The following is a 15,070-nucleotide window of genomic DNA, read 5'->3' on the forward strand; positions in this document are numbered from 1 at the left end:
TTGGCGAAAGAGAAATGCTCACCTAGAGGGATGTAAACAAATTTGTGCACAAAATTAGATTATTTTTGCGCATATTTTATTTCAGCTCATGAAACATGGGGACCAACACTTCACATTTTGATTTTATATTTTTGTTCGGTGTATTTTTCCAACATTCACTCAATGCACTCTGGGTAAAAATACAGGACAAGCCACTCCATCAGAATATGCTATCGGACAACTAGATATACTTACCTACTAACATTTTGGAAGCTAATAGATAGCATTTTGTTAAAAGATGACAATTGTAATCAGAAGATAAAATGAACATGTAAATAGTATTTGTAACATTAAAATACCAGTAGAATAACTGCTGATTAAATCATGCTGTAGGCCTAATTTAAAATTGTACACCCAATGTAGGCTACTGCCCCTTTAAGAGCTAGAATGGATTTGACGATCATGTTATGGAGTCTCACCAAATAAGTGGTCTTCACACTATTCAAACCCCACAACCAATAAACAGCGTATGAAGCTATCTTAGCCTATAGATCAACATATTGCAAACAAATGCTTGACATGTTTAACTTCTTCGATATAGGGGGCGCTCTTAATTTTTGGATAAAAAAAACGTTCCCGTTTTAAACAAGATATTTTGTCACCAAAAGATGCTTGACTATGCATATAATTGACAGCTTTGGAAAGAAAACACTGACGTTTCCAAAACTGCAAAGATATTGTCTGTGAGTGCCACAGAACTAATGCTACAGGCGAAACCAAGATGAAATTTCATACAGGAAATGCCCCAGATTTTGAATGTGCTGTGTCCCAATGTCTCCTTATATGGATGTGAATGCGCCTGGAATGAGCCTACACTTTGTTGTTTCCCCAAGGTGTCTGCAGCATTGTGACATATTTGTAGGCATATCATTGGAAGATTGACCATAAGAGACAACATTTACCAGGTGTCCACTTGGTGTTGCGCAATCTCCAGCTGCGTCCACTTTTCCATTTGGTTCAGAGGAGAAAGGCAACTGCCACGAATGATTTATCATTGAATAGATATGTGAAAAACACATTGAGGATTGATTCTAAACAACGTTTGCCATGTTTCTGTCGATATTATGGAGTTAATTTGGAAAAAAGTTTGCACGTTGTAATGACTGAATTTTCAAGGTTTTTCTTAACCAAACGTTGAACAAAACTCCCCATCAAATAATCTTTTTGGAAAAACTGAACATTTGCTATCTAACAGAGTCTCATTAAAACATCCAAAGTTCTTCAAAGGTAAATTATTTTATTTGAAAATTTTCTTGTTTTTGTGAAAATGTAAAATAATGCGTTTGCTATGCTAGCTAGCCTTTTCTTAACAAATGCTGTCATCTCAGATTTTTGAAAATAGATGACAGTGTTGAACCAAAGAAATTGACCAATATATTTATTTCATTTGCGAGTTTCATAAATAGTTAACATTGCATTTTGCTAATGAGCTTGAGGCATGATTACGCACCCAATACATTTTCACAAAAGCCAGATTAACAAATAAATCTAAATCATTTACCAATTTATCAAGAGCTTCCAGATATAACCCCAAATCCGAGGAGACCCTCAGTCACATCACCAAATCACCCTCCAAAACATCTGTGTTTTCAGGAGAAGATCATTCCGTTCATTGCCTGCATCCGTAATGGCTACTGAAAGCAAACGACCAGTCATCCTACAACGTCCCTCAAACATTTCCGGATTAACCTTTCATAATACCTGGCCGGGGTATCCTGGCAAACATTGACCTTCCCAATCAGTAGAAGATGTGTTTTTTCACATATCCTTCATTGACCATCTTAAATATGCATGCCCCATTCTGTATTGTTTGGGAAAATGTAGCCCTTTGTTCACTGACCTGTCTGCCCTTGACCACTTTCGCGCAAACATCCTGTGCGGATTAGCATCGAATAGCCCCGTGTGGCAACTCTTCAGGGTTAGGAACCAATATTCACAGGCAGTTAGGAAAGCTAAGGCTACAAACAGAAATTTGCATCCTGCAGTTCAAACTCAAAAACCTTCTGGGACACTGTAAAGTCCATGGAGAATAAGAGACCTCATCCCAGCTACCCACTGCTCGGAGGCTAGCCATATTAAACAGATCAAATCCACAAACAGAGAATTTCAAAATCAAAATCCTTGTCATTTTCCACCTGGCTGCCATCTCATCTTGGTCATTGCCTGAAGCTCCCTCCAAAGGGCACGCCAGAGAAGATCTATTTCTCCTTCACCCATATCCAGATAGCTGATGTTCTGAAAGAGCTGCAATTATATGCATAGACAATCTGGACATCTTTTCTTAAATTATCTCTTGTTGCAAAACCTCTTTTGTATCATCTGAGATTTTTGAATCAAAATACCTTCTCCTCTAAATCTGGTTTCCCTGGTCAGAGTGCACCTCAAGAAGGTCCTAACGGTATCATAACGGCTATCAATAAGAGACATTACTGTGCAGCCGTATTCATTGACCTGGCCAAGGCTTTCGACTGTCAATCACCACATTCTTATTGGCAGACACAACAACCTTGGTTTCTCAAATGATTGCCTCGCCTGGTTCATCAACTACTTCTCTGATAGAGTTCAGTGTGTCAAATCGAAGGGCCTGTTGTCCGGGCCTCTGGCAGTCTCTGGGGGTGCCACAGGGTCAATTCTCGGGCCGACTCTCTTCTCCGTATACATCAATGATGTCGCTCTTGCTGCTGGTGATTCTCTAATCCAACTCTACGCAGACGACACCATTCTGTATACCTCTGGTCCATCTTTGGACACTGTGTTAACAACCCTCCAGGCGAGCTTCAATGCCATATAACTTTCCTTCCGTGGCCTCCAACTGCTCTTAAACGCAAATAAAATGCATGCCATTCAACCGATCATTGCCCGCACCTGCCCGCCCATCCAGCATCACTACTCTGGACGGCTCTGACTTAGGTATTTGTAGTTATACACATATTCTAGGTGTCTGGCTAGACTGTAAACTCTCCTTCCAGACTCACATTAAGTATCTCCAATCAAAAATTAAATCTAGAATCGGCTTCCTATTTCGCAACAAAGCTTCCTTCACTCATGCTGCCAAACATACCCTCGTAAAACTGACCACCCTACTGATCCTTGACTTCGGGGATGTCATCTATAAAATAGCCTCCAACACTCTACTCAGCAAACTGGATGTAGTCTACCACAGTGCCATCCGTTTTGTCACCAAAGCCCCATATACTACCCACCACTGCGACCTGTACGCTCTCGTTGGCTGGCCCTCGCTTCATACTCGTCGCCAAACCCACTGGCTACAGGTTATCTATCTACAAGTCTCTGCTAGGTAAAGCCCCGCCCTATCTCAGCTCGCTGGTCACCATAGCAGCACCCACTCCTAGCACACGATCCAGCAGGTATTAGTCACAGGTTACCCCCAAAGTCAATTCCTCCTTTGGTCGCCTTTCCTTCCAGTTCTCTGCTGCCACTGACTGGAACGGACTGCAAAAATCACTGAAGCTGGAGATTCCCATCTCCCTCACTATCTTTAAGAACCAGCTGTCAGAGCAGCTCACAGATCACTGCACCTGTTCATAGCCCATCTGTATACAGCCCATCTACCTCATTCCCATACTGTATTTATTTATTTTGCTCCTTTTGCACCACAGTATCTCTACTTGCACATCCATCATTCCAGTGTTTAATTGCCATATTGTAATTACTTCGCCACCATGGCCTATTTTTTGCCTTAACTTCCTTATTTGAACTCACTGTATATAGACTTTTTGTTTTTTTTTTTCTACTGTATTATTGACTGTATGTTTTGTTCATTCCAGGTGTAACTGTGTTGTTGTATGTGCCGAACTGCTATGCTTTATCTTGGCCAGGTTGCAGTTGCAAATGAGAACTTGTTCTCAACTAGCTTAACTGGTTAGATAAAGGTGAAATAAAAAATAATCTGAACATCATGTCAGTACAAAACTGTATCTTTGAATTTCTGTGCATCCTTGACAATCTCTACTCAATATCCATAAACAGCACACATTCTTTTCCCACGAACCTGCACATCATCTTCTCTCATCAATGTGAGGGGTTATGGCAGGGGAAATGGTGTTGCAGTAGTCTACTGTGTGGTGTGGGAATAATGACAAGCGAACGTGGAGAGCTTTGTGTTCACATTGATCTGGTCCCTTTTTTGGGGCACAGAATTCAAGCGAACCAAACTCAGACAACCTCTCATAGACAGACTCTTGGCCCAGGCAGTGGTCATTCAGATTGTCAATCCAAAAAGAGTTCCACTGAAGACAGTCATCTTTAAAAGAAGTTGAAATAATTCCCTGCTTGTGTGATAGCGTGATTAGAAGTAGGTGCACCCTACCCTCACAGACGCAGATTAAAAGAGCAGGCCAGAGGATATAGAGAATATGCAAAAGGGATTGTCTGAGTCACTGTCCTCATCCTCTCAGTCACTCACAAAGGAGAACAGTGGGCAAACAGTGAGCCCTCTCCTCCAGCACAAAGCATGCAAATAACAGTACACCATAGCAACAATAAAAGGACTGAGTCCCTGGTTACACCACCTATGCTCCAGTCCATACCCATTAACTCTGCCACACCTGGGAGGCTAGTGATAGCATCAATTTATCCAAAGTTAATATTGGTCATAGACTAGCCTACATTAACTGGACAATGCAATAGGGGTTTCAATTGAATATAATGCTTTTATTCAGGTCTTTTCACCACAGAGACTTAAACATATGACATTTTAGTCATTTAGCAGACGCTCTTATTCAGAGTGACTTACTTGTTGCTATCGTACTGGTCCCCCATGGGAATTGAACCCACAATCCTGGGTTCGAGCCATGCTCCAACAACTGAACCACACAGGACCACGTATTGTAGAACTGAAAGAGCCAGGTGTCCTTGTGCACACTGAAAGGAGAGCTGACGAGAGGGGGGAGAGGGCATCTGCATCCATCACTACGGAGATTTGCATTGATAAGCATACATTAGACCCGAGTGGGCTGGCTGCTGTAAATCAGACACTGGATGACGCAGCACAAAGCCGGACAAGAGCGTGGGTGGCGTTTTTATAACAGTAATGTCAATGGGGACAACAGCAATGGTGACGGAGTGAAGGTATTAAGCAAAACCATTAGCACACACAACAAATTTGCCTGCCTAGCCGATGTCAATGTCAATTGGAGTTACGTTTCAATCAGGTTTCAGAAAACAGCATGGCACTTCTACTGCAGCAACAAATGTTGTTAATTATATCATTGATTCCATGGACAAGAAACGGCACCCTTATTAATCGATCTATCAAAAGGCATTTGACACAGTTGATCATGACATGTTGCAAAGACTTGCCAACACAGAATTATCTGATCAGGCAGTCTCTTGGTTCAAAAGCTGTGTGTCAAAAACTGGACATAGAGTTCTGATGGCAAGACACCAGATAGGTTAACTGTCCAGAAGGGGGCAGGACCACAGTTCTCTATTTATATTAAAGGGACACTTATGGATTTTGGAAATGAGTCACATGAACTTCTCAATACCATTTGTAGGTCTCTGTGTCCAGTATGAAGAACGTTGGAGGAAGTTTTGCGAGCCGATGCTAACTAGTTTTAGCACAATTAGAAATCTATGGGTTTAGACTTCAAGACATTGCGCTAACGCTAGTTAGCATTTGCGCTATCACTAGTTAGAGACGTTCTTCAAACCGCACACTGACCAAATGGAATCCATGAGTTCATCGGACTACGGGGAAGTAGATAAATGGCCTCATTACCAAAATCCCGAAGAATCCCTTTAATAATGTTGGTATAATAATGACGTGTCAAATGCTAGTTTTCATTTTTATGCTGACAACAGATATTTATTGTTGTGCCGCAACATTGAATAAGGCCTTTGAAGAACTGCAATCTACCTTCACTATTGTCCAGAATCAGCTCTGTCAGCTGAAGTGGCTTTTAAAATGCAAAAAAAGTTTATGGTTTTCACAAAATCTAAGATGAAACCTCAGACTCTCCCATGTATAGTCACTATGCAGACAGAGTATAAAGAGAAGCAACTTACAAGTGGCTGGGTCTCTTGATAGATGAGTGTCACCTTTAAAACCCACATCGAAGGTTCAAGTTGGGTTTTTATTTTCATAATAAGTCATTTTTTCCTTTTGAAGAGAGAAAGAGGCTCGTTTCCGCTATTTTCGTGCCTGTAATTGATTATGGTGATATCTTGAACATGTTTGTCCCTGTGACATCATTACACATGCTGGACACTAACATGAGGAGAATGGGAACAGTTCCAGTAAATTAGAGCATGGCACTCCTCCTAGAATTGAAAAGAGGAACTAGGCAAGGTTGCCCAATTTCACCTTACCTCTTCCTGCTTGCAACCCAACTTTTACAAGTTTTGTTAAATCCAGCAATATAAAAAGGGATCTCTATTGCTGACAGATATCATCACCAGTAAGCCTGTAGATGACACCACCCTCTTTTTGAAAGATGCTGACCAGATTCCTAGAGCAGTAGATGTGATAAATATATTTTCCAAAGCATCTGGTCTTTGCCTAAACTGTATTAAGTGTGAATTGTTTGCTGTTAAAGACTGTGTGATACCCTCTATATTCAATATTCCAGTCAAGGAAAAAGTAACGTACCTTGGGATTACCATATCTAAGGAACAACAGGAAAGATGCTCATTAAATTTCATTTGGAAAAATAAGGATATTTTGTATAGAAACAAGTCTATTTTTTTAAGAACTGGTTTAATAGTCATATCCTGCTGGTGAGTCAACATTTTAATGCAGAAGGATTGTCAATCATTATAAGGAATTTTTCTCTTTACAATATCCCTGTCACACCTAGAGAGTTCACCATAGTCTGATGCTATTCCATCTGGAACTCTCATGTTATTTAGAGGTGTAGCCAGACCTCACCTTCTTGACCTGCCCTCGCTTAATCCAGTTGACTCTCCAATAGGTAAACTGTGTTTCTCCTTGCTCCCTCAGAACAACAGATACATCCCTGCTTTCTTCAAAAGGGATATAGAATCAATTCCTTATGTCACGACTCACTGGAATACATTTGTCAATAATATCTGTTGGGGAAAAAGTATGGTTATTACCACACAAATACCTGCTTGTTAACAAGGTCAAAGGTCTCGTTCAGAATGATCCATAAGTATTACCCTGCGAATCATTACCAGATGAAACAAAAAATACATTAACTGTACTTTGTGTTGAGCATCCAGAAAGAGTTTTAGATTTATTTTGCCATTGTCTGTTTTTTCTGCAATAAAAAAATAAATACAAATAAAAGCCATGAGGAGCTGAGGTTTGTTACTAACTCCAAAACTCTCACATCACTGTACCCTCTACATGAGTGGGTTGGCCTTTGTTAGGTCTTCAGAGATTAAATCATTGGTACATTTTTATTTATAAGACAATATTGAGACAGCTACCATTTTACTTTTGTAACTACATTGTCTAGCAGTCAAATGAAAACTATCGTCTGTGCACAGATGACTGTGTCTAGCTGATTGTGCCTAAGGCCCGTACAGAGCTAGGGCAAAAAGCTTTTTAACTCTGCCCCTTCCACTTGGAACAAACTTGAAAAGGTCCGAAAATGACAGGAGCTCATCCCATTTCAAAATGTGTTTAAAGTTAGGTTGAACTCTATGATGGAAAATAAGAGGATTATCAATGTTCTGACCCACAGTTGCACCACACTTTCCCAAAACATCTTGCTTTTCTGTATGTAAATGTATGTTTTTTTTAAATGTAGCGCTTCGTGTTTTATGATGTAAATGTGTCTGCAACTTTGTGTGCTGCCATTTTGGCCAGGTCTCTCTTGTAAAACAGACAGATTAACAATGAGACTAACCTGGAAAAATATGTGTTTATTTTATGTCCACAACTAAGATACAATATGTTTAAAAACAACCTACTTTTTTTTCATCAAACCATAGACGACATGCCATTTTAATTAGCCTATGCTTGCTAGCTACAGTGTCAACATATTGCTGTGATGGGGGAAACACCTCACCGATTAGTCTGCAGTACCTAACTTATCCTATTAGGCAGTTAGGGTACAGTATGCACCGCAACAGCTTTGCACTCTATAATCACACACAACATAGTAAATAGACTGGCTATATTGATTAGGCTAGCTAGGCTAGGAAACATCCCCCAGGCAGAGCAGTTAGGGGAGGCAGTAAAATCCAACTCATCAGGGGGCTCCTGTCTTGTCCTGGAACACTCATCATGGCTCCACAGACAGGGCAGGCACTGGTCATAAACAGGAAGCAGGCCAGCCTGCACCATCATGCAGCTGCAGTTCTGTTCACAGCCGGACAAAACCACCAGTGTTCAAACAGGAAATGTCTAACTTCAAAGCACTATGGGTAATGAACACCAATATAAAAGAGTATGAGGCATATAACCTTCTGTTCATAAATTACATACTATTCACAATAAATTTACATTGGGCCACTGCTGAAGACATGCTGACTGCTGCGTTCGTGCCTCCTGTCCAAAGCCACAGTGAGATTGACACCTCAGTGCTCAGTACCAGTCAGCCAAAAATAAAGCAGAGTCCAGCCACTTGTCAGTAGACAGGGCACAAAGAAACGACAGCCCCCACCCCCACCCTTAACACAACCATCCACCACTCAACACACACAAATATCAGTCAGAGACAATAGTGAGTTCAGTGGGTCAGTGAAGTGACCTCATTCCCTCTGGGGCCCAGCAGTAGAAATGGTTGGGTGTTTCTTGGCAAGCAGGAAGTGCAGTACTGCAGATACCTGGAGGGGAATGTGTCCACACTGTCTAATAATGACAGTCTTCACCGGGCACAGCTGCGATGAGGGTGCGCACACACACACACACACAGCAGATCTTGTCCAGGATTATTGGGGACACATTCACTCAGAGGTAAGCCGGGGCTATTTCCAGAGCCACCGGGATGATGACACCTTGACGACAGCAGGTTGAGCTCCATTCTCACTGGCTAATGACAGAATGCCCTGACCAGAGTTGGGCTCACACAAGGACTAGCTGATGTGTAACACACACATCACGTTTCATCAGCATCACTCATGGCAGGCCAACAAGCACAATGGAGTGGAAAGGCCTAGGCTCAATGCTTATACACTCAACTCATACAAAGCATCTAAACTCAACAAAAAAGAAACATCCTCACTGTCAACTGCAAACTTAACATGTGTATGTATTTTTATGATCATAACAAGATTCAACAGACAAAAACTGAACAAGTTCCACAGAAATGTGACTAACATAAATGGAATAATGTGTCCCTGAACAAAGGGCGGTGTCGAAATCAAAAGTAACAGTCAGTACCTGGTGGGGCCACCAGCTGCATGAAGTACCGCAGCGCATCTCCTCCAGATTTGTCAGTTCTTGCTTTGAGATGTTACACCAATCTTCCACCAAGGCACCTGCAAGTTCCCAGACATTTCTGGGGGGGGGGGGGGGGGGGGGGGGAAATGGCCCTGCCCCCACCCTCCAATCCAACAGTCTGAGACGTGCTCAATGACATTACATTACTGTCTTGCAGGAAATCACACACAGAACGAGCAGCCTGGCTGGTGGCATTGTCATGCTGCAGGGTCATGTCAGGATGAGCCTGCAGGAAGGGTACCACATGAGGGGGGAGGATGTCTTCCCTGTAACGCACAGGGTTGAGATTGCCTGCAATGACAACAAGCTCAGTCTGATGATGCTGTGACACACCGCCCCAGACCATGATGGACCCTCCACCTCAGAAATCCCGCTCCAGAGTAAAGGCCTCAGTGTAATGCTCATTCCTTCAACGATAACCGCAAATCCGACCATCACCAATGGTGAGACAAAACCACGACTCGTCAGTGAAGAGCACTTTTTGCCAGTCCTGTCTGGTCCAGCGACGGTGGGTCAGCTGTCCGCCCTGTCTTAAGCGTCTCACAGTACGGACATTGCAATACTGCTATACTGTTACACTGGCAATACTAAAGTGCCTATAAGAACATCCAATAGTCAAAGGTATATGAAATACAAATGGTACAGAGAGAAATAGTCAAATAAATACTATATTAACTACAACCTAAAACCTCTTACCTTGGAATATTGAAGTCTCGTGTTAAAAGGAAGCACCAGCTTTCATATGTTCTCATGTTCTGAGCAAAAACTGAGCAAGCTTTTTTTACATGGCACATATTGCACTTTTACTTTCTTTTCCAACACTTTATTTTTGCATTATTTAAACCAAATTGAACATGTTTCATTATTTATGAGGCTAAATTGATTTTTATTGATGTATTATATGAGTGGGCACATCCAACTTCCATGATATTTTACTGCATCACATGAATCAGCTCTTATTCACCCGATAAAATAGTTGACCTGCCTGGGGCTCGTTTCTCTCTGTGCTGTAATGCCTGCCATGAAACCAAACTGTGTCACTGTCGGGGGCTCTGCAATCTCAGACTAGCATGTCATGACCTCTGAACTCAGGGTTAACCTCCTGTAGAAGACTGGGATGAGAGGAACTCCTAACTAGTTGTTTCTGTTTCATTGCTACAAGATTCCGAGCAAAAAAAGGCTAAACAATTTCCTCCTTCGGTTCCCTCAGAACAATTCAGAAATATTTTTCATGCTTTTGATTCTTCAGGCCAGGCAGAGCCAGGATTCAGATAGCCCTGCTAGGTTCCAGTCACAGGCATCTGATCTGCACTCATAATGACAGTGTAGGTACAACCCACAATCTTGCGGAGATAACCAAGTATTTGTGTGTTTCAACAATGTACTGGATTCCAGCCATTCTTTTGTTACCCTTCCTATCTATGAACACAGTGCGGTTGGGTTTTTCAAACCTCCCCTCATCACCCTCTTTCTCAGCAGTTCACTGACGGGCAAGATTGAATATCCCTGGAAAATACTTTCACAAAGACACATATTTCAGTGGATATAGCTTTCAGAGTGAAAATAGTGAATGAAAAAGTGGATGAAGAAAAGATATGACCTACTTTCAAAAACAACCCTTCATGCCTGGTATGTTGACGGAAAGAAACACTAGCAATTCAGCCCAGTCCAACAGTTTGAGTACAAAACAAACTGGGGATTCAGACCTTCTGATGCAGACAAACAGTAAACATCTGTGCTTTTGGCTGCCACTCAGGAAGAGGCCCAGCTTACGACGTAAAATAACTTCTGTTAACAATGTTAAGACAGAAAAAGCGTTGGCTTATACAGCAATTTTGTACAGTGAAAAAGTGGAACCAAATACACAAGAAACAAACAACCCCTTATCACTGACTGCATCCAAGAAAACTAGCAGTAAATGGATAGTCATCATCCCATGAGCAGCTTTGTGGACTTTTGGTTCAGTGTCTGTGGAACTCAGTGCAAAACCACGTCAGACATCGTGATGTAGATCGAATCCCCGAGCTGACAAGGTAAAAATCTGTAGTTCTGCTCCTGAAGGCAGTTAACCCACTGTTTCCCAGTAGGCCGTCATTGTAAATAAGAATTTGTTCTTAACTGTCTTGCCTAGTTAAATAAAGGTTAAATAAAATAAATGTAGCAGCTAGCTACCTTGCCAAGACAACGGAATCTGTCACATGTCAACAAGCTTAGACAAATAGTTTAATTTCAGATTCTCTTCACTGCTTGAATACCAATGAGCCACATGCATTGAAGGAAAACTGCATTGGTGACTTGTCTCTAGAGAGGAATTAGCTAGCTAGGCATGCAACACACAAAAACCACCATAACTTCCTCTCAAATCCCATGAAACCACCAATCACCTCCCAGTTCCAGGTCAAAACCTGTCAACATCCAAAGCCCACGGGAATACTCTCATTCAAAGCCCTCAGGAATACCACAACAAACGTACTTTCTGGGCATTAAGACCGGCACAAAAAAATAGCAATACTTACGTAGCTAACGTTACTTGCACATCACCGTTTTAGAATTGGCCTAGCGTCACTTAACATACCAACAGACAATTTGTGTAGTTTACACGACAGTTTCGTGCAGCCTCTCCAGGGTCAATCTGATTAAACTAACTAGCCAACCAGAAAATACGGTTTGCTCCTTTGCAGACAATGGCTAGCAAGTCGTTGGCTAACGTTACCTCCTAGCTTGAACTTGGAGATGTCAAAGATGACCATAAAGTAGCTACTGTAGCTAGTATTAGTTAAATTAGCTAGTCAGAAAATAGGCACTGTTATGACGCTACCTGTATAAGTTAGCTACCCAGCTAGCTAAGTAAACTATGCTTATTGGCAAATTAATTATTTAGTTAATAATTAGCTAGCTAATTAGGCAACTATTTCAACAAGTTTGATGTGTAACGTTAGCTAGGTAGCAATTTATGGCGCCTCAGCAGCGCGCACACAGATCCGTTCCAACCGGTGATTACATTTAATTTTGGATCCAACAACGATTGGCTCTCTGGTTCTGCTACTATGGCTCAGTTAGAGTAGGTTTTAATGTGATTTTACAATAAGTACATTCAATAGGAACGTTGTACTAGTTACATATAGTGCAAAATAAATGACCCGGTAAACGTTGATGTTCATGCAGCTAGCTTATTAGGTTGTGCAGCTAGCTTTCAAACTGGCAGGAGGGGATCAGAGTTGCGGACTTCCAACTCCTTTTGTCAGCGGATAAGGTTAGCTTGCTAGCCACAAAACATGTTCAAAATGAGTAGGTTGCCGGTAGAGGGGTCACTTAGCAAGCAACTTAGAGGAAATTCGACTTCATTAAGTAGCTACATTGGCACATCAACAATTAGTTATGCTAAGTGTATTCCTTACCCATTTGAGCTCGCAAACCCTTCAGAGATGTTGCACCCTCCGCCATTTCTATGAAGTTTTCCTTCTCAATTTTTTTGGGGCAACAGAGGCGCGCATAATACGTACGCGGTTACGTGGACATCCAAGTAAAACTAGGGAACGGGCCATCGATAGGCAATAGCGCCACCTAGCGTGAAAATCTATGGTTGTGAGAAGGCAACAGCTGCTTATCAAAGTTTGCCATGTTGAATATAAAGTGTAATCAAACCACCCAGGGAATGATAGTGGGAATACAATTAACTCAAGCAAACAGAAAGTAATATTTATGTCAGAACATAAAAGCTAAACTTTGTCAGATGCACTATAAAAGTTAGAGATGCATTTGTGTCAATCATATTGTTCTGTCTCTGTCATGACATTACATTAGAGAAGCAGTTTAGAGAAGTCAAGGCATTGGCTTCCTTGAGGACTTACCTTATGGAAAGAGTTGAAGAGTCTAAGGAGTTAGTTTCAGGGGGAACTGCTTTGCAGCAGTAGTGAACCAACCCCTACAAATAAAGAAAACACCACATCCTCCCTGTGCTCTGTTCTGTCTATTTTCATCCAACACTAACGCTTCTGTCCTACCCCATGTCACATGCCTTAGCCAGCGGGGCCCTCGTTCGTTTTACATGGAAAACAGGGTAAACAAAAATACATTGTGGGTTCAGTTATACTGCACTGAACAATACAGAAGAGGTTATTTAACACTAACAACCATCACATATAATGGAAGTGTTAAGTGAGAGGTTGGTCCGGTATAGCAGTGAGATACCATAAACCCTATACTGGTATTCATCATAGGCAAATAGCCTTCCCATTGACATGGTTAAAGGGATGCTTCAAGATTTTGGCAATGAGGCCCTTTGTTTACTTCCCCAGAGTCAGATTAACTTGTGGATAGTGTTTGCATGTCTCTGTGTCCAGTATGAAGGAAATTAGAGTTAGCTTCGCATTGAAAAGCATGCTAGCAGATACCCATAGACTTCCAGTCATTGCACTAAAGATAGTTAGCATTGGCTCGCGAAACTACCTCTTACTTCCTTCATTCTGGACACAGAGACATACAAATGTTATCCAGCAGTTCCTTTGACTCTGGGAGGTAGATAAAGGGCCTCATTGCCAAGTCTCTGTGCGTTGCATCCAGTGACTCAGATGAAAAAGTAATCTAGGTCACATTACAATGCTGACTATTCACACCTTACAGTATGCAGACAAATGATACCATTATGGCTTATGCAACAGAAAATAGTTCAAGGGTATTACATATATAATGGCTATACATTTAATGGATCGATTTAACCCACTGTGAACAAGCAATAGCAGTTTCTAGCCCCCCCCCCCCCTAAAAAAAGTTTCAAACGGTCAAGTTCTGCTCCCTTTCCCTTTGAGTTGTTTTACTAAAGGAACATTGACATAATTGGATATCATATAACAAGCTGGTAGCCCCACTGTCTAACAATACGTTGCAGAACTAGAACATTATCCAGGAGTCTCATGTCACACTCTGCACTATACTGGTGTCCCTTTCCCATGGTGTGGCATACCATGATGAGGATTCTGGTCATAGTGCTACATACAGTACACTTCCCTACGTATTTATTTGTACAGTGAAGCTAAAGCGTTTAATTTGGCTCTATACTCCAGCATTTTGGAATTCAGTTAAACTGGTTTATACTGTATGAGGCAACAGTACATAATGTCACCTTTTATTTGAGGATATTTTAATTCATACATATCTGTTCTACCGTTTAGAAATGAAACCACTTTCTGTACTGTATTTAGTCCCCCCAATTGAAGGTGTCATAAGTATTTGGACAAATTCACTCATTAGTAGTCAAAATGTTTATATTTAGTCCCATATTCCTAGCACGCAATGACTACATAAAGCTTGTGACTCTATAAACTTGTTAAAAGCACTTGCAGTTTGTTTTGGTTGTGTTTCAGATTATGTTGGCCAACAGAAATGAATGGTAAATAATGTAGTGTCATTTTGGAGTCACTTTTATTGTAAATAAGAAGTGAATATGTTTCTGAACACTTTTACATTAATGTGGATGCTACCATGATTACCGATTATCATGAATCAATAGTAAATATTTAGTAAATATTAAGGTTTGAGAAAGTTACAGAGGCACAAAGATCATAGCTAACATCCCTGTTATTGTAATGGTGAGAGATTAGCATGTCTTGGGGGTATGATATAAAATACTAACCTCCTCTGTTATTGTAATGGTGA

The 15,070-nt window shown here is 41.2% G+C and overlaps 1 protein-coding gene across 2 annotated transcripts in view; it reads right to left on the reverse strand.

The window, feature by feature from the left end:
* Positions 1–12,896, reverse strand: part of LOC135545820 (ensconsin-like) — a 50,093-nt gene extending 37,197 nt beyond the window's left edge. For both annotated transcript variants that reach the window (XM_064973729.1, XM_064973731.1), the window contains exon 1: positions 12,814–12,896. In XM_064973729.1, coding sequence (XP_064829801.1) covers positions 12,814–12,859 — 46 coding nt within the window. In that variant the 5' untranslated portion in view covers positions 12,860–12,896. The remainder of the gene's footprint in view (positions 1–12,813) is intronic.
* Between the last annotated feature and the right edge of the window lie 2,174 nt (positions 12,897–15,070).

Source organism: Oncorhynchus masou, chromosome 9 (genome assembly GCF_036934945.1).
Source record: "Oncorhynchus masou masou isolate Uvic2021 chromosome 9, UVic_Omas_1.1, whole genome shotgun sequence".
NCBI lineage: Eukaryota > Metazoa > Chordata > Actinopteri > Salmoniformes > Salmonidae > Oncorhynchus > Oncorhynchus masou.